The 20,777-nt window shown below is 33.0% G+C and overlaps 1 protein-coding gene across 2 annotated transcripts; it reads left to right on the forward strand.

Moving 5' to 3' along the window:
- LOC106059322 (large neutral amino acids transporter small subunit 1-like) lies at positions 1-20,629 on the forward strand. Of its 2 annotated transcripts, none has more exons than XM_056034325.1 (12): positions 1-121; positions 1,703-2,268; positions 5,618-5,743; positions 5,969-6,071; positions 8,924-8,968; positions 12,166-12,289; positions 12,793-12,896; positions 15,021-15,117; positions 17,500-17,575; positions 17,677-17,753; positions 18,733-18,907; positions 20,388-20,629. In XM_056034325.1, the coding sequence occupies exons 2-12, from the start codon at positions 1,713-1,715 to the stop codon at positions 20,444-20,446; spliced, it is 1,542 nt and encodes a 513-aa protein (XP_055890300.1). In that variant the 5' UTR covers positions 1-121; positions 1,703-1,712; the 3' UTR covers positions 20,447-20,629. The 2 variants fall into 2 exon arrangements, with proteins under 2 accessions (XP_055890300.1, XP_055890299.1); XM_056034324.1 differs by having other exon boundaries at positions 14-267.
- Positions 20,630-20,777: the final 148 nt, after the last annotated feature.

The raw sequence follows: 20,777 nt of genomic DNA on the forward strand, positions 1-20,777 counted from the left end.
GTGTCGCCAGTGGAATGACAAAAAGTGCTCGCACGGATGAAGGGAGAACACTGTGACTATTAGAATAGATCTAGATCACAAGGTCTAAATTAGACGACTCGAAATCAAGATTGACAGCTTGGTAAGCCTACACTAAAATTAAATAAACGGACTCATACAGACATATATGTCACTTAGATCTATATTTCTAGTATTAGTAGTATAGATCTCTACTATAGAACACTCCAAGATCTTCACTTAGTCAAGTTAGTCCTGACAACAGTACAGGTAGACTACATTAAAATTAAAATGATTAAAACATTACTATTTACTACATGATTTAAAATTTAGAGCTATCTAAAATACTCTAAAAGTATCTACATCTAGATATATTTCTAGTAAATAAATAAATTGTATTAATAGTTAATATAAACTACAATTTTACTATTTTAGTTTTCATCCAATTATTAACTCTAAAAGTAAAAGACTAAAGACTTTAAATCTGAAGATTAATGACATTACATTTCATTCAACATTTGACTTGATACTAGATTTCTAGTCTAGATTACATCTAAGTGGCTAAGTATCTAGAATAGATCTGGTATAAGTATATATTATATAATGTAGAAGAATGTAGAATACGAATATAAAACTAAAATGTTATTAAAACCTTGGTTAGGCCAATAATATATGCATCCTCTGTTTGGTACCCCTCAACTCAAGAAAACAGACTAGATCTAGAACAGACACAAATCAGAGCAGTGAGATTTATAACAAATGAATATTCACATTTGATTATGAGTAACGGTACACCATAAGTAAAATCACTAAATTTAGAAAGCTTTCAGGATAGAAGACTTTTTAAGTAAAGTAGCAATTAAACAAACAAAAAATTAAACCATAATCTTTAAATAACAAAATAAACAAAAACTAATAAGATACTCAGAAAGACACAAAGATAAAGGCCCATTCCTTGTTCCATATGCTAGGACAAATTTATACAAATGCTCCTTCTTTCCTAGTGCTATTATTAGAGCATGGAATGGGTTGCCTGACGCAGCCAGGTAAACCTATTTATATGACTTGGCAGAATTTAAGTTATTGATTAACATGCATGACTAGACTGGCCTAGGATGTAATCATGTTTTTTTTTGAAGTAATGTCTGTATTTCAAAAGATAAGATATAAGAAGAGTCTAAATATATATATATAGGCCTACTTGATATATTAATCTATAGACTAGTCTAAGATCTAGATTGTAGAATCTATAAGTAAATCTAGATTCTAGATTAACTATAGAATAGATCTTACTTCTGAGTTAATTATTTTACAAATTTAAAATAAAGTGTGCAAGTTAAGCCTATATAAAAAAAAAGTTGACAGATTAATTTTAAAGAAGTGGATTTTTTAAAACACTTAAAGATAAGGTGATAAACCTTCGCTCATTTTTTAAAGTATAACTTCTTTATATTTTGGATTAAAAAAAATCAGAAGAGCACTTGAAAATAAATTATAAGAGTGTAAAAGTAATATCTGAGAACCTCAAACAAGTTATGCAATTGTTTCTCTTATCTTATGAATCACTGACGTTCTTTCAAAAGAGAAAACTATTATACCCTATAAGGGTGTCTGGGAATAATAAGTTTATGTATTTTATTGATATTATGTATTTTATTGATATTATTATTTTATTATTATTATTTTATTGTTATTGTTCTATAAGGTACTTAAAAATGAACAGATCATCTGGTTTATTGAATACATCAAGACATAAAAACACTGACACAGACAAATATCATGAAAAAGAAACTTGTAACAAAAATGTGGCAGTCAAAGACAATACAATAATTAATGGAGACATCAATGAACAAGTCAAGAAAGTGGAATTGAAGAAATCCATTAGTTTTTTTGGAATAGTCGCTATTGCTATTGCCAATATAGGAGGCACTGGTATTTTCATTGCTCCAACAACGATTCTCAAATTCTGTGGGTCACCTGGTTTGGCCATGATTATGTGGACAGCTGGTGGCTTCATGCAGGCTAGCATGGCAACATGTGTGATGGAGGTTGCTCTGATGTTTCACAAAGCTGGAGGGCCGTATTATTTTGTCTATCAGACTTTTGGGGATTTACCAGGGTTTGTTTTTATGTGGGGATATTTGATATTCCTTGCTGCACCGTCATGGGCACTGGGAGCATATACAACAAGCTTGTACAGTTTGTCAATGGTATACAAAGACTGCAGCCCACCTGAGGAGCTCGTGAAATTACTTGCTGCCTGGATAATGAGTAAGTAACTTAAGCTTCATACCTGCGTTATATCTGATTTACTTATTTTTACAAAACCTCTATTCAAGTCAGAACTTCATGGACTGCCCTGGACGCTCATCTCAAAAATGGCTATAACGATTTTCCTAAAATTAAATGGTTGATGTTTATCGCTGAGAAAAGAATTACTAAAGCATGTTGGCCACATGGGTAAAACTTTAGTTTGACCGTTTTAATTTTTCAAAGTAAAAAATAAATAAATGTAAATTTGATTTCAGTACCAGACTTAGAATAACTTAGATCTAGAGTCAACATTGGGTTTGAATTAATGTTGAGGAAAATTGTGCGCATCATCTTCTAAGTCTAGATTAAATGACCTATCTATACGGTAGTAATAATAATATATAAAGACCTATAATAAAAACATGGCGTAGTCAGCTGTAGTGAACTGATATATATGCAATAACTGAGTAAATTCAAAGTTACTTCAAATTTATTGAAAGATTATCTAAGCTTTACTTATTTTTTTTACATAAATTTAATATAGATTACATCTAGATTTTATATCTAGAAGTAAAGCCAAATATTATTTTCAATTAAAAAAAAATATTTTATTATATTTTAAGGTTAATAATGGAGGTATTGTCTTTTTAAAAAAAATGTATATTTTTAATGGTTGCTTTACATTCTGTGATAGTAGTAGCCTACTGTTTTCTGCATGGCCTTTTTTTTTCACTTGCTACTCAGCTACTCAAAAGAAGATTCTCTAACTCATTGTTAAGCTAACAGCAAATAACTTTATTAATAAACAACAAGCCTTTTTACAAAGCTTATATCAACTCAGTTTTGTCCGTCTGTTTGTCTGGTAAAAAGTTTTTACATGTTATTTCTATGACACCTAATCTCCAATCAAGATAAAATTTTGCACAATTATTTCTTTTACCTGACAACACAAGAATCAATGAAAGAAAAAGCAATAAGTTAATTAACTATCGATAATAAATTATTATGTTTGGTATCTTGAACAATGGAAAGAAATTATACTTGACTGAATTGGTGATATAAGCCTAAATTAGTTCCCTTTTACATTGCAACAAACAATATATAACTATACAATCTTCTCTAGTCTTCAATACCTCAATAACAGAGTGGTTAGCATGTCAGCCTTAGGAGGCATGAGCCACCAGTTTGAATTCATGTTGTTCCTCTTTTTCTTTTTTTTGTTTTTGTAAATGCTTTTAAAAACCAATTACGTTAAAATCCACCCAGATATCCCCGCCCCAATTTTCCAAACTGGTTCAGATACGTAACAGTATCATAGTGTATTGAGAAAGCTATATGCATGAAATTGTGCTTAACAAAAACAATTGGTATTACAAATTTAATTACATGACTGATCCAAACTAATTGATACAATTACACTTCGTATAATTTTCAGCTTTTTTTTTTTTTAAAGTATTTTTTTTGTTTTTGTTTATAGATGCATATTCCTAAAACATTACTCATTGAAGTAAACTATCAGACCTAATAAGCCATACTTTCAACAACTCATTATAATAACCACTCAGTCTGTCATGAATTTCCCTCCCAATAGATTGCGAAAGTCAAACAGTATATACACATCTATTTTGTCTGTTATCTACACTGTTACACATTCTAGCAAGCTTTAAAATAGTGCTGCTCAAAAAAAAATAACAGCAAACTGCAATTTTTAAAAGTAAATCCCTTTTTTTATTCAATAGAAATCAAATTTGAACTGGCACTTATAAAACGATATGTCAATATTTTCTCCACAAAAAAAAAATAATTTTTTTATAAAATTAAAATTTAAAATTTTGGGTTCGAATCCTAGTGAAAGACTGGGATTTTTAATCTTGGGACTCTTCGGGCACCTCTGAGTTTACCCAGATCTAATGGGTACCTGAAACTTGTTGGTTAAAAGTAAAAGGGGTTTGTTTTTTTTTGCTGGTCACACGACACATTCATTAACCATTCATTTGACTAGAATAACAACTTTTGTAAAATCACTAAATTTAGAAAGCATCCAGGAGAGAAGACTCAAAAGTAAAGTAACAATTATACATAAAACACTGAACCATAAACTTCAAATACAAAAACAAAATCTAATAAAATACTCAGAAAGACACAAAGATAAAGGCACATTCCTTGTTCCATATATGCTAAGACAAATGATCCTTCTTCCCTAGTGCTATTAGAGCATGGAATGGGTTGCCTGAGCCAGCCAGGAAAACCAGTGACTTGGCAGAATTTAAGTCATTGGTAAACATGCATGACTAGATGCATGACACGTTGGATGTAATCATCTTTTTTGAAGTAATGTCAGTATTATATAAGATAACCGTGGGCCAGAGAAACAGATAACCTTCACATTGTCTGCCCTATAGATCAAAAGGACTGAAAGGGGAACTTTACTTTTAGTTAATTGAATGAAGATTCTCAATATTAGAGGTATAAAAGTTCGCTTCTTGCTCCAAAATTTAAAAAGATATTTCCTTCCAGTAGATTAAGGATCTAGTTTACTACCTTGCAATTTGCTCATTTTATATTCAGATTAATTTTAGATTTAAATCATGTTTCTTCTTCATCGTTCTCATTGTTATGTTGGAGTGTTCATATGACTAGACCAATACATGAGATGAATTGCGCAGTGGTTTCCAAATCAGGGAGCTTTCCATATAGTTTTCTTTCTATTGGGGTGATTTGGGGCCAATGTCTTATACGGGCCTCTTGGTAGAGAGAGCAGTTTTGGAGGACGTGGTCGGCATTTTCTGGTGATACTCCACATGGGCAGATTTCACTGGTTCCAATTTTGAGCTTCCGGAACATGTGTTGTCGCATTCTGTTGTGTCCGGTCCTGAGTCGAAAGATTAGACGTTGGTCTTGTCGGGATAGCTTATAGTAAGCGTCATCTTTCTTGTGATTTGGATGGGAGCTCGTCCATCATGTTGACTATGGGTTTTTCTTCACTAGAGTTCAGAATTGCAATGGTGCCTAGAAAGAAAAAAATTCTTGTTTTGCTTTTTCCAAACATATACAAGTGTTAACGGGTATAGTTTGTGGCCTGGAAGCTCAACTTTGGTCTGTTCATCACAATATAAACCGAAGACATTTTGTTTGACAATCACATTGCTATAACATCATGCATCCAAAGAGGCTGAAAGGGTTAAAGTTTTTTAAATCTGTGTGTTTCTGCCTTTATATGCATCAATAACAACACCAACATAACAGCAGTTAAAGTATGTATTTACTACAGGTATCCACTCCCCTATTGAGATATTTTTAGAGAAAAAATAATTAATATTAATATGTATAAAGCCTTGATGACTACACTCTGACACTTCTGCTTCAGTTTCAGTCATTGCTATCAATTGCACGTACATGAAAGTCATAACTGTGATTCAGAAGTTTCTCACTTCTTGCAAGGTGATAGCACTTATCATCATCATTATTCTCGGATTAATGCAAGTTCCAACAGGTGAATCAAATGTTTTAGTGTGAAATACTTATTCACTTTTAAAAAATAGGCTAAAAAATATTTAAAAAAATGAACCAAATACTTTTAAAGAAGAATTTTGTGTTATTTTGACCCTAATTATATATAGAAAACAGTTAATGATTGATTACTACTTTGTATAAAAGTAATAGTATTTTTTTTTTAAAAGTTAACCTTGGTTGAAGATATCCATTTATTGTTTTTAAGATATAGGCCAGGAACATATCTATCACTTCATGGATGGTACCAATAAAGATGTTGGACACATAGCTTTGGCTTTGTTTGCAGCATTCTATGGATTTGGTGGCTGGTGAGTGTGTTTTACATCTCCGAGACCTAAAGTAAATAAAGTCAAATGCAAAGATAAACTAAACAGATAAAATAAAAGATAATAACCATTTGCCTGCTCACTTGGGCTGACTGGTTATAAGCTTTTTAAGTGTTGGGGTTTCACCTGACCAGACAAAATAGTGTGCACGAAATAACCCCGGCAAAAAAGCGTTTAATTTTAATTTTATTATTTTTCATTCATTTTGCAGTTAACCCTTTAGATATCATAAAAGATAAATAGGCAAATATAAATAGAACAATTGATAATAAGCAAATGTGAATAATTTAAATAGATTTCCTATTAATTTATATTCTGAAAATGCTTTTCAAAAACACTCAAGCATACTAAGAGAATTGTCAGATTTACAAAAAAGGACTTTCACAAAATCAAATTGTACGCATAATCATGAAGAAACTCTTATTAGTGGTTTGTTTTCATTGATTGGCAACATAGCTGCAAGACATCTGTTAAGTTGTACTTTATCTTTCTTGCAGTTTTATTTCATTGTATCCCAGAGTTCTCTTTTTAGTGTACTCTTGTTCTCTGAGGAAGTATGTGATCAACTTGTGAACATTGGGGTGATGACTGTCAATAGACAGGTTAAAATGCATGGTGCCTTCCCTCCACTGAATTTTTTGTTCATGGTAGATTGTCTTTAATTCAATCTTGAAGCATCCATTTAAAAAAAAAAACATCTGCTGATTTTCTTGTCCATGAAAAAAATGTATATTATAATTAGGGTTTATATTCTTGTCTGATGAAGGGTGTGCTTGAGAGAGATTGCAAGTTGATTTTCAATCCAAATTAACATTCCTAAACTTTGATATCTATGCTGGTGTTAGATTAAGAAAGACAGGATATAACAAAATTGATGAATGAACTGGTCAGTCTCTACCTGAGATTAAAAATATTTGGTGTGATAAGAGATGTTATCACCAGCTTAACTAAATCCTGACACACTTTAGTTAGCCAATGTTTGATCAAAGAGCAGCCCCAGCTAATCAGGTTTTATGACTAAATTATAACACAAATGTGTAACATGCATATCATTGTATACTGTTGTGCGCAGCATTGGTTTTTGTATGTGTGTACATATCAAAACGGAGGCGCGTGGCTGAGCGGTCAAGCGCTTGGTTTCCTATTGAAAGTCTGGGGTTTGAATCCTGGTGAAGACTGATTTTTAATTTTGGGGATCCATCCAGCTCTAATGGGTGCCTGGCATTAGTTAGGAGAAAGTAAAGGCGGTTGGTCATTGTGCTGGCCATATGACACCCTCGTTAACCGTAGGCCACAGAAACAGATGACCTTTATATCATGTACCCTATAGACCACAAGGTCTGAAAGGGGGAACTTTACTTTACTTTTTACATATTGAAACAGCACTGACTTGGAGGAAGTCCCAAATCCCATAATTCTAGGATTTGTTATGAATTTTTTTGTGAAATGTCACTCCTTAGTTCGTAATAGTTCTTGTTGGTGTTCAGCATTGTGCCACTATTTTCCTCTTGTTAAAGGGTAAGCACACAGATGTTCTTAATCAGGCCTGATTTGTTGGTATTGGCGTCATCGCTTTAAGTTTTTGGTTTAGTGGCATGACTACATTTCTACTCAATTTTATGTTACAGGGTGCTCGGTTTTTGGGCCAGGTCATGGGCAGTGTAGAGCCAATGCCATTTTAGTAGTTTTGTTGTAGCTAGATTTTCCTGGGCTTTACTAGTTCCTAGTAGTTCTATTTGGGAGGAGACATTAGTTTTTGGTATTTTTGCATTGTGCCCCTGTTTTCCCCTTGTTAAAGGATAAGTACACAGATATTATTAATTAGGCCTGGTATGTTGGTATCTGGTTCGTTGCTAAAGTTTTTGGTTTAGCGGCATTGCTACATTTCTCCTTTATTCTATGTTACCATGTGCTCTTCTTTGCACCGGCGTTGAGCCAGGCTTTTGGCCATGTAGAGCCACGTTGCGTTTGTGTAGTTTGTTGTAGGTAGATGTTTCTGGGCCTTTCATTTGTATTTAAATGTGTGTGAGATGCGTTATTTTTTCATATATTATGCCGTACTTTTTATAACATGATATTGTAACATAATTTAATGTGTCTTAATACTCATTATTCATCTAAGAACCTTATTGTTCATTATTAAATGTTCATTTGGTAAATCTGTGTTGACCATTTAAGTTTTTTTTATTTTAAAATTTACTTTGTGTTGAAGTCAGTTATTACTGAACTAGCCTGCGGAGGTGGGAAACTCTGTTAATTCAAGCCAGCCCCTGTAAAATCCACCATAAGATATGCCTCGCCCTTAAACAATTTCACCACATTTTCAAAAATAAAATTATTTAGCAAAATATACATTTGAAACATTAGGAAATGAGAAGAAGAAATTATCAAGTACTCTTGTTTCTTTCTTTACAATTATGAGATACTTTTAGATCTGTTAATATTAAGTTTGAAGAAGGTAGAGGTCTCAACAAAAAATCCTGCCCAGGATCTTCACTTATTAAAATCTTTTACTTATTAAGCATATCATAAACGCTCCTTCTTCCCTAGTGCGATTAGATCGTGGAATGGGTTGCCTGAGTCAGCCAGGAAAACCAATGACTTGGCAGTCATTGGTTAACATGCATGACTAGATGTATGACACATAGGATGTAATCATCTGTTTTGAAGTAACATCTGTATTTTATAAGATAAGATAAATAAGTCAGTGCTATTTGTCTCTAAATTTTGCACTATTACGGCGGGTAACCGTTGTTTTAAGTTGATTAAATAATAAAATTATTGGGGAACCATTTCCAGTTACTTCAATAATATTTCATTGTAAATTTTCTCAGGCCAATTATCACAATTTTAACAGAGGAGGTGAAGAAACCAGAAAGGTACGTTTAAAATTGACAAAGTTTTTATAAACACTTGAATGAAAAGAGCAGGTAAAAATACAACCTAAAATTGAATGACTCTGCCTTGTTTTAGTGTTAAAACCTTAACATTAGTAGCCATTGTTACTTGTCTCTATCAAGTTTTTTATAAGGTTATTAAGTTAAACAGGGCTATAAGATTATGGTCATGATGATATTGAAATCCACACATTGGAACCATAATTTGCTAACATCCTTTTGTTTCTAGCCAGCCATTGTGTGAAACTGTTATGGTACTTACTACATATCTGTACTGAATGATAAGGGTACTATTAATGTTTACTTGTTTGCATATTTGTTTGTATTACTTAGACAGGGGACGCAGCCGGTGTGATCTGTAAGTACTCCTTGCTGTAACAATTTCTTTGATTTTATTGCTCACTAGTCTGTCTTTTGTTTCCATATGTCTGCATTTCTTTACACAGAGATTTGTTAGAGAAAAGACAAAAAAATACTTTCTTGGATATAAACTATCACAAAACATTGATCATGTGTGCCAGAAAGAATCATAACTAACAACAACAAAAATACACACTTTTTTTTTTTTTTCACTCTGATAATGTAGGCATACTGTAGGCCATATAAATGTTTTGATTATTTTGTTTTTGTATTTCACAAAGAAATGTAAGGAAATATTTAGTTCAAAGCTAGAGAGAGTTCTACAGTAAACTTAAGCCAGAGAAATTGTTGTAACTTGACCACTCTGTGGTGTTTTGTTTGTTGTTTTTTTTTTGTTTGTTTCGGTCAAAACTTTGGCCCAATTCTTTTGTTTGTCTTCTTCACAAGGTGTGCCCTGGACTCTTTGGTGTCTTGACTAAACCTTTCACTTCTTAACACTTTTAAATTAATAGCATTGTTAAGTGTATTATTTCCATAAAAAAAATATTACTAACAGCTAGAGAAATATAATCAAATGTTTTATTGGACTTTTCCATACTAAGCAGAGAAATAACTAATAGCTAGAGTACTATAATCAAAGTTGTATTGGATCTGTCCATACTAAGCAGAGAAATACTAATAGCTAGAGCATTATAATCAAATGTTGTATTTGATTTGTCCATACTAAGCAGAGAAATAACTAGAGCACTATAATCAAATGTTGTATTGGACTTGTGTATACGCACCACATTTTATTTAGAAAAGTTGATTGCATTATTCTAGAGTCTAATTGTAACTTATTTCTAATTACTTTTCCTAATGCATTCTACTTAAAGTTTAGGAATTTTATAACCATTGTAAATGTCCGAAGGCTAACATGGCAGATTTTTTGTTCATAATCAGTGGTTCCCAACCCTTGTAAGTGGTTCTATCCAACTTCTTTTGAAATTATATTAAGCTTTGGGTTGGGATTGTATTTGATTTAAAAAAATGAATTTGTGACTTCAAAGTTTGAGAACCACTTCTGTTGATTCTGTTATTAAATACAGTTGCTTGCATTCTAATTTAGCTTAACTAGTTCAGTTAATTAATAGAATTTTATTTTTCTTAAGAAAAATCTCTCTTGCCCTCTCTCAATCGTTCTTTTTTTTCAAAACTTCTCGACTGAAAACACTTTCAAATGTTGGATCTACGAAAAAATAGCTAGAAAAATAATACTTGGATATTGTATGAATATAAAACGATATGTCTTGATGTGATAATTCTTTCATGCTAACATGTGCTGTGAATCACACACTAACTGAATGTCAAGAATTACACTTGGTATCACTAGTGGGCGGTATTTTGGACTTTCCCCAATGGGTGGTGCTAGTGAGAAGCAGGCAAGAGTCTAGTGCTGATAACTGGGAAGTTGAACAAAAAAAAATAGAAAAGATTGAACTTTTTAAAATTTTGAACTTAAACTTATTGATGATGGCCAATGATGATGATGATTATGCCTTTAAAAAATATAGAAAATAAAAGTAGCATTATTTTCACTTCTACAAGATATAAGCTGATTAATAGGCTCTAGCTCCAGAATATTATTTGTAGACATGCACCCACTAATGATCAAACTTGTATCCTACCTAACTAACTGGTAGCAGGTCTTAAAGTTAGACATTTCTGGAAATAGTTCAATTTGAAACCATACAATTTCTTTCTTTTATTGGTCAACCAAATGTTGCTTTGTAAAAAGTGGCTGAATGAAATTTTCTTTTTTACTTGTAGCATCCACTGGAGATGAGAGTTATTATCTATATCTTCTAGTTATGTTGTTATTGACATGCATTCACAATGACTATTTAACTCTACTAAACAAACTGGTTTTGTAATTGCATTTTTAGTTTTGAAATATTTTTGCTGCATTTGAAAGTTGAATTCATACTACTATTACTCTGGGAGGTGGTCATGAGTAAAATAGCCCTGAATTTCAAAACTATTAATGTTGCGAAAATTGCTTCTTTCCAGATTTTATACAATCGCATAATTGCTCATTAATTTTGATTATTAATAAATAATTAATTTATAATTATTCCTAGAGTTGAAAATTGAGAACATAAAAAGCAATAAATTAAACTTATTCTAATTGCCTTGACACAAACATTTTTTTTTTTCATAAATATTGGGTTGGGATCTAGAAAAAAAAATGCATGACAGTTGAAGAAGACATTTGTTTTAATAGACCTAGTGTTGTGTAACTTTTTGAGTTTTAGGAATACGATTACTATTTAAGTAGACTTAACGTACCAACTCCAGTTTAATGTAACTTACTTTTTTATTTCTCATTTGCATCATGTTTAACATAGTCAGTAGTTTTCTCACATTGTAACTTCTATTTGTTAGTTTCTTTCATTTTATTTTGTTACAAAAATGTAGACCAATTTTATTTTAGCATTAATATTGTGATTTCAAGTGTACATTTTCACACACAAAGTAAAAAGGAATGACTCTGTAACAATGTGTTTGAGAATAAAACTACTGCATTATGTTGTGTGTCTTAAATACATTTTTTTTTCTTGTCAATTTTAGCACAACCCGAAATCCCAACTCTCTTTTCAAGCATTGAAAGTCTTCTTATCTAATAGACGTATTTGCTTTTCAGGATTTCTAGTGCTAACGATGAAGATTCAATGCTAATATATCCCAGTTGATGTAACCATTTTCTATTTTGTTCCTTACTGCTAAAGTTGCATTGCTCATTTACTCTATTGCTGGTATACAGTTTCATTTGTTTGCAGAGATTTACCTCGAGGTCTTGGCTTTAGCTTTCTTTTCCTTATAACTACAATGGTGGCCGCTAATTTTGCTTACTTTACTGTCTTATCCAAAGAGGATGCTTTGAAATCTGATGCTGTTGCCATGGTAATTAATCTAACCATTCAGATTCCGTATGCATACATATAGTTAAAGTAAACTCAACATACTAAAGTGTAAATAGATATTTTGTTTTCTTTAATCTACTAATATTGGGATAATTTCAACTGTTGAACTTGATTTTTAAAAAAATCTGCTTGAACTGCATCATTCATGATTAATAAACACAATTATTTTGGAGCATCCACTGTTTCTTGAGACAATCAGGATTTGGCCAACCATTGATAAGCCATATCGTATACTGTTGAGTCACTTCAGTTTTTCCTTACCCTTGTATTTTTGCATGTTACATTGATCTTAACAATAACTGATGTTCTTATATTTTCTTAACAAACTTAGAAAACCCACTTGAGTTAAAAATTTTCAAACAATCCAAAAATGTAAAAGAAAAAAAAATTATCTGTTACACGGATGACAGATTACATCTTAATATTGTTTATATTTTATGAGGTTTTTATGACATTCACTTCTAAGTTGAACTTCATCCTCAGTTGTTTGCACGAATGATTCACCCAGTGCTGCCTTTTGTGTTGGTTGTGCTCATTTGTTTGTGTTCCATTGGCACATTGAATGTTCTTATTCTTAGTCAATCAAGGTATTTCTTTTTTTCTTGTATTTTGAGTATAATTAAAAATAAAAAGAAAACAGTTTTATGCTATCTTCAGGGAGTTAACATAGGATGAATCTTTGGTATTATCTCATCATTTTTACTAGGTATTCCTCCCTTTTTTTTTTTTGGTTATTAGTATCTTAACAATTTAACATGGGATCATACCAACTAAACTTTTTACAAAGTTTATATCAACTCTGACTGTCTGGTATAAAGTTTGTACTCATTATTTCTTCCACACTCTCGGATCAAGCTGAAATTTTGCACAATTATCCTTTTAGCTGAAAACACAAGAATCAATAAAAAGAAAAAAAAACTAGTTAATTAAGTATTGGTAATAAATTATTTTGTTTGGTATCTCAAACAAGGGAAAGAAATTGTAATTTTTATGCTGTAAGCATCCTTGTAATTGAAGTGGTTGTATAAGCTGAATTAGTCCCCTTTATAGATTGTTGTCTGAGTCTTAGTGAACACAAACCTGAAAAATAGGACGAGACTATAGAAACAATAGATAACTATACAATCTTCCATTTTCATTAGCTCTCCATGAAGCAGAGTGTTTACCGCATTGACTTGAGAAGTCTTAGAAGGCTTGAGCCATGAATTTGAATTCAGGTCGTTCCCCTTTTTAAAATTTTTTTTTATAAATGCTTTTTTTTTATTGTTAGTCTAGATCTATTACAAATTAAATCACATGACTGATCCAAACTAATTGATTCAAGTATGCTTAATATAAGCTTTGTTTTAAAAAAAAGTATTTTTTAAATATTTACTTGTTGTTCTTGACATTGTTAAGCAACTTCAAAAAAGAGGCCAATTACCAACTGTTTTGTAGATCTCTTCCATTGTTTTATAATTGGACGTTTAAAATATCTTGTTACTGTGGTCTAAATTCATCTTGAAGAGTTGCTGGTAGTGTCCATAGTTAAACAAACATACTACATGTAGACAAGATTTCAGTTAGTACTAAAACCAAGTAAAAAAAATGTTAGAGTTGATAATCTATAGCTCACTTTTCCCCCCTAAATTTTTGTTTTGCCCTTATGTGTCTACCGAGGGACAACAATCTACCTAAAGTTTAGATGAAATAAAGATTCACTTTGGTCCTCCTAAAACTTTCTTTGCCCACTTGTGTCTACCATGGATTAACAATCTAGACTCTCCACAGTCTCTCGCTATATTTTTAATAGCTTCCCAGCTCTTTCCTGTCCTCTTCATCTAGTACACTCCGTTGCCATTCACTTTGGTCCTCCTAAAACTTTCTTTGCCCACTTGTGTCTACCATGGATTAACAATCTAGACTCTAGAGTGTAGATGGAGGAACGGGGGCCACTCTCCACAGTCTCTTGCTATATTTTTCAATGGCTTTTCAGCTCTTTCCTGTCCTCTCGGCTTCATCTAGTACACTCTGTTGCCATTCTCTTTGGTCTTCCTCTACGTCTTGTGCCCTTGAGCTTCCACTTTAAGGCCTGTCTAGCTTAGTTGGGGAAAAGTAAAGGTGGTTGGTTGTTATGCTGGCCCCATGACACCCTCATAAACCATGGGCCACAGAAATAGATTTACATCATCTGCCCCATAGATCACAAGGTCTGAAAAGGGGAACTTATTTTTTTACTAAGAGTAGATTCAATTATTCTGGTTTATGTCACAGCCAGGTTTATATATGTATTAAAGGCAGTGTCTAGGACATTAGATTTAATTAAAGGGATATTCCAGCTTCCAGATGTGACTTCATAAAAAAATTAGCATAAAGATGATTTTTTTCCATATCTATAGCTACCATTCAGGTCCATTCTACAAACATCTTTCTTCATATATCATTCAACTAATACATATGTTATCAGCCTATGTGTAACTGCTGTTAATAAGACAAACAGACACTTGTGCATACAAAAACAATGTACACAGATTTTTTATTGATCCAGTGTTTGGTTGGGGGAGAGTTGTCACTTTTGGGGAGATACTAATTATCGATATGTAAATACTACTTATTAATATTAAATATCACTTTTTTATATGTTTAAGATATTTTCAAACCTCGCAGTCTTTATTCTATAGATCAATATCACCTGCTGCAGTTTTCATTGATTCACCTTTTTTTTTTGATAGAATGATATTTGCTGCAGGCAGAAATGGTCACATGCCCAGATTTATGACAATGTTACACAAAAAGTTTCATACACCTTGGCCTGCAACATTTGCACTGGTAAGTTGTTGGCTTGGATCAAGGTTCACTGCAGCAAAAAGCAATTTTTTTTTTAAGATTAAAGACATAAATTACCAAAGCTAACAAAATTTTCAAGCTTTATAATAGCCATGTCTATAGGAAATTAAGATTTACAAAAAAAAATAATAATTTTTTAGCAATAAAATCAAGTATAAAAAAAGTTAATGACAAAAAAATTATTTTGCTTTGATGTTTCTGGTCCATCCATCTTAGGGTTGGAGCATGGAGACAAAAAGCTCAGGAGAGATCTGAATGGAGGCAGGCAAGAGCCCTCCATGTTCTGTAGTGCCTCTGGGATGGTTGGATTGATTTCTGGTTTACTACAGGATACCCTAAATAAGAAAGAAGAGAGAATAACTCGTTATTAATTTATTTCATTTGTATCCAAGAAATTTTTTAATTGCTTTTGTATAGGGCATTTTTCATACTTTAGGCATCCTTAGGGTGCTCTGGTCCAATCTCTTCTATGGACGTGTGGGGGAGGTTTCCGTGCTGACTTTAGGCGCTCAACAAACACAACTCGAGTCTGGATTCTGTATTCATTAATATAGAAATTTTACAATTGCTTTTACTTTAATGCCTAATTTTTAAGTAGTTCTAAATCAGAGTTTACTGGTTTACCAAGAATATAAGACAAATACTGAAATATCATGTGTCTAAAATGGGGAGAGTACTCAACAAATAATAATGCACTGTGAATGCCAGTAATATAGAGGCCATGCTTATTGTTCAACAGCAGTGCTGGGTTGGGCATCTTTTCTGTATGGGTTAGGATTGTACTTTTGAGAAAGTTTGAAATCCAATATTATTAAGTATTGTTACGATCTCTCCTAATCAGGTCTTCTGTAAACACTGCTAAACACAACACAGCACATCTAACATAAGAAATTGACAACAAAAGTTCAATAAACAATGTGGCATTTTAATTACAATTACATCACAACAGCCAATAAACACAATTGGCCACACTACCTTCAAATGCTTTCTTGTACTTAACAGAACTACCTACTAAACATTACAGGTCTCTCTAGCTTGTACAGCTACATTCTCGAGGACTCAAAGGTACCACTAGTCCTTACTGCTTTGCTGTCCTGGACTCAACTGTCCTTTCTTACACACTGTCTCTCGACCATGAAGGCTTTCGGTCACATGACCATAATACTGGTCATATTTGCGTGAACTAGCAGTACTGTCCCTTGTCTATCAACAGCCGTTGACCTGTGTGATTGGCCTGAGTCGTGTGTATCAGTAGGCTGCACACACATTAACTGTCTCAGTCCTACACAGACAGATCCAAAATGGATGAAAAGGTCACGTGTGTCTGCTCCTTTTGGAATAAAACAATCTCCTGTAGACACCCTGATATGCTGCTCCATCTTTACGGCCGAATTACATGCAATATCGCTTGCACTTATGGTCGTCAAAGCATTAGAAAGGAGAAAATTTATAATCTGCTCTGACTCCAAATCTGCATTGCAAGCTTTGGGGCGGATGAAGACTGACATTCCATTGGTACACAAGAGCCTAAAGCTGTTGGACCAAATAACAGCCGACCATAGGGATGTCACCTTCATCTGGGTCCCCTCCCATGTGGGCATAGAGGGAAACAGACAGAGAAGCAAAGAGAGCCCTAAATCAAGCAGTGTCAGGAACCCAAATTCCCTGCTCGGACCTGAGACAAAGTATTGCCTCTGCCACCTATTGAGAGTGGCAGGACCTATGGAAGGCTGAGACTCACAACAAACTCAGGCTGATTGTGGTGGATGTCAGGTGGGGGCCCACATCTAAGGGTCTGACAAGGCGTGGTAGCACGACCATGTCAAGACTTAGGATTGGCCACACCTACATCACGCACTCTTTTATGCTGAAAAGAGAGGAGCCCCCACTTTGTGAGTACTGTGACACTCTCGCCTCACCGTGGAACATATCCTCATTGATTTTGCCCCAGATACCAGGATGTCAGGGAGAAATTTTTTAGAGCACACAACTTAAAAACACTATTCAACAATGTCGACCCTGGGAAGGTACTGGGCTTTGTCCGGGAGTTGGGGTTGTCTATGAAGATCTGATTTTTGAATTGTGAACATATAATATTTACATAAAATTTTTACCAAATTATTAAATTTTTACTACCTTTACTATTTTAACCTTGTTTTTAATGATTTAACTGTATAGAATTTAGCCCTTGTTATATAAAGGGAGATTGATCCTTAAAGGATTACGGGCACGACATGGCCTAAATTGTGCCGATGTGCCTAAACTCAAAACTCAACTCCTTTCAGTCCGCCACTGGAGTTACAAAGATATGTTTAAAGGAATAAATAAGTAAATTGTTACACTATATTTTTTTTAACATTGCAGGGATCTTTAGCCATTGTGATGCTGTTAACAGCAGAAAGTATAGAATCTTTGATTTCAGTTGTCAGTCTTTACACAGGTACTCAACATATTTCTAAAAATCTAAAACATATTTGCTCAATTAGTCTTTTTTTTTTTTGTATAGGTAACAATTGACTTGAATAAATTCTTTTCTTGTAGGTCTCATGATCCTTATTTTGTTGCTGTGTTTTTTTACCTTACGATGGAAATCCCCAACAATACACCGTCCTTTAAGAGTAAGTAGTATCACCTTTAGTAAAATCAGTAAATTTAGAAACCCTTCAGGAAAGAAGTAAAGTAGCAATAATACATAAATCACTGAACCATAATCTTCAAATACAAAACAAAACCTAATAAAATACTCAGAAAGTCACAGAGATAAAGGCACATTCCTTGTTCCAAATGCTAGGACAAATTTGTACAAATGCTCCATCTTCTCTAGTGCTATCAGGGCATGGAATGGGTTGCCTGAGTCAGCCAGGAAAACCAATGACTTGGCAGAATTTAAGTCATTGATTAACATGCAGGACTAGATTGACCAAGGAACACACCTAGGACGTAATCATCTTCTTTATTGAAGTATTTCCTATTTAATTCTTAAAAAGTAAAGTTCCCCTTTCATAGCTTGTGGTCTATAGGGCAGATGATGTAAAGGTAACCTGTTTCTTTGGCTTACGGTCGACGAGGGTGTCATGTGGCCAGCACGACGACAAACCGGCTTTACTTTTCCCCAACAAATTTCAGGTACCCATTAGAGCTGGGTAGACTCAGAGGCACCCAAATATCCCAAAATAAAAAATCCCAGTCTTCCCAGGATTTGAACCTGGAACCCCAGGTCAGAAACTAAGTGCTTTACCGTTCATCCACCATGCCTCCTTTTAATTTGAATACTTAGATAGAATCTTAATCTTAGAAATGTACCTCCATCAATTATAACTTAATCTTAGAAATGTACCTCCGACAATTATAACTTAATCTTAGAAATCTACCTCCAACAATTATAACTCACAATATAAAAATAACTTAATAATAATAATCTTTATTGTGATTAAGGAAATTAGTTTTACATTTCATAGAATTTCAGCACCATCTCTTGAGCAGGAATCAATTTTGGTTGCTAGTATTCCATGATGACAAAATAATAAACATCCACTACGAATATATATCTTACATTTCTGGATTTAATATGAATTAACCTTTTTTTTTTCCCAAAAGGTGCCATTGATATTACCAATTCTAGCAACAATCCTGACTGTGTTTTTGATAGTTGTATCAGTTAAGGAAAAAACTCAAGAACTTGGTTTTGTAGCTCTAGTTGTTTTCCTTGGAGTTCCAGTATATTTTATATGCATTAGTTGGCAAAAACCTGCCAACTTTTTCAGACATATTGGTAAGAATTTAGTTTAAAATCACTTATTTTTTTGTTGCATGTTGTCGCTGTATATTTTTTTTAGCTCTAACCCAACATAAAGCCCCAAGTATTGCATAATAGTTTGGTTTTTCTTTTTCGCTTATTTTTAATGTTCTTTACAAGGTCAGCAATGTTATTTTTATAGCAAAGTTTAAAAAGTTTAATGCAGTAGGATTTTGTCTTATAAAGCATACTCAATGCACAAAGAAACAAATAGCTAGAATATTTCTCTTTTATATTTTGGCAGATTAATTGATAAGATATTCAAAAGTAATTTTTTTTTTTATTTGTTAAAAGTTATATGCTAAAATTTCTGTCAAGATTTTGGCAGTGCTTTCTCTATGAGAATTTAAAATTATTTTTATGATGCCGATTTGATATTTCAATGAAGTTTCATGAAGAGCACATTATGCCTTTAAGATAATGAAAGGAATTTATGAGATGTAATTATCTGGATATGATGCTTTGGGGTAAAGCAGGCATTAATTTGTGAGTCTCAATGGATTCAATTAAATGGAGGCCTGGTCGTGTGTGTAATGTGGATCTTCTCAGTTGTGTTGGGGGGGGGGGGGTAGTAATAGAACTAAATTCAGTGATTATTATTATTGTTGTTCACCTTCACCTTTCCCATAGTTGGGGGCACCACACATGATCATCTTTCTCCATTCCTCTCTTTTGCCTTCAATAGAATCTCTTTCAATGATATTTTTTGATGTTCTCTTTCCATCACTTTCTCTCTGTTTGCCTTTTCCTATTGTTGTTATTGTTGGGTTCTTTTGATTTCTAGGATCATTAGGGGTTACTTAATTACAATTAAGAGCACTTAATACTAACTATACTTTAACTCCAACATCCATGAATAACAATAATACTTTCCATGAAATATTAATAACTTTAGTATTTAATAAAGCATACAATAAATATTAATACACAACCACCAGTCCAGAAAGCAACTGTTCAACCTTCCTGGACCGGGAATGAGACCTCACTGACTAACACACTCTCTTGCACATTCATTGAAGAAATGAATAACTTTAATATTTAATAAAGCATACAATAAATATTAATACACAACCACCAGTCCAGGAAGCAACTGTCCAACCTTCCTGGACCGGGAACGAGACCTCACTGACTAACACACTCTCTCGCACATTCATTGAAGACTAAGTTCATAACACGTGCAAGACTATTCACATTGATAGGACGTAATCATCTTCTTTTTTGAAGTAACGTCTATATTATATAAGAACATAAGATAACCTGGTAGTACATAGACAAGGGGATATAACTATCATACCAAAATATCAAAGTAACATATTCACTCTCGCCATACCTCCCCCTGACAGTTATCTACTCTATGGACGCAACATTTAAATGAACTTTTTGTATCCTATTTGTTTCATCCGTTGACATTCAGCTTCCATTAAATCAGTCTAGTATTTTAAAACTTTCATTACAGATACAGTGGGCAGATATCTACAATTGTCCTTAAATCTTCATTATGAAAATGCCATTTAAAGACGTGTATCAGCTGAGAAGTTTTATCAAAACAAGTAAAGACCTAATGGACAAATCGTTAATTAACTTGATGGTTTTTTTTTTGTTCAGTGGAGCTGTTATTGTTTCAATATACTCTGTTGATTTAAAAAAAAAATGGGTTCAATTCGCATTTATTATTTTTTACATTTTGCATTTTTTTTTTTTTTTAAGAAATGCAAAGATGTTCAATATATTTATTTATGTACATTTATTGATGTACATTTTATTTGGGTAATTGCTGTATTGTTAAGCTGTGCTCAGGTTGAAATTATTCCAATACATGAAAGAAAATGAAAGCTCAATATGGAAA

This window comes from Biomphalaria glabrata, chromosome 7, assembly GCF_947242115.1.
Source record: "Biomphalaria glabrata chromosome 7, xgBioGlab47.1, whole genome shotgun sequence".
In the NCBI taxonomy this organism is placed as follows: Eukaryota; Metazoa; Mollusca; class Gastropoda; family Planorbidae; genus Biomphalaria; species Biomphalaria glabrata.

Bases quoted from the DNA above. Each gene is read 5' to 3' on its own strand.
- LOC106059322 (XM_056034325.1), top strand. From the start codon at position 1,713: ATGAACAGATCATCTGGTTTATTGAATACATCAAGACATAAAAACACT. The intron at 6,072-8,923 runs GTGAGTGTGTTT...AAATTTTCTCAG, and splicing joins TTCTATGGATTTGGTGGCTG to GCCAATTATCACAATTTTAA. The intron at 18,908-20,387 runs GTAAGAATTTAG...CTTTCATTACAG, and splicing joins CAACTTTTTCAGACATATTG to ATACAGTGGGCAGATATCTA.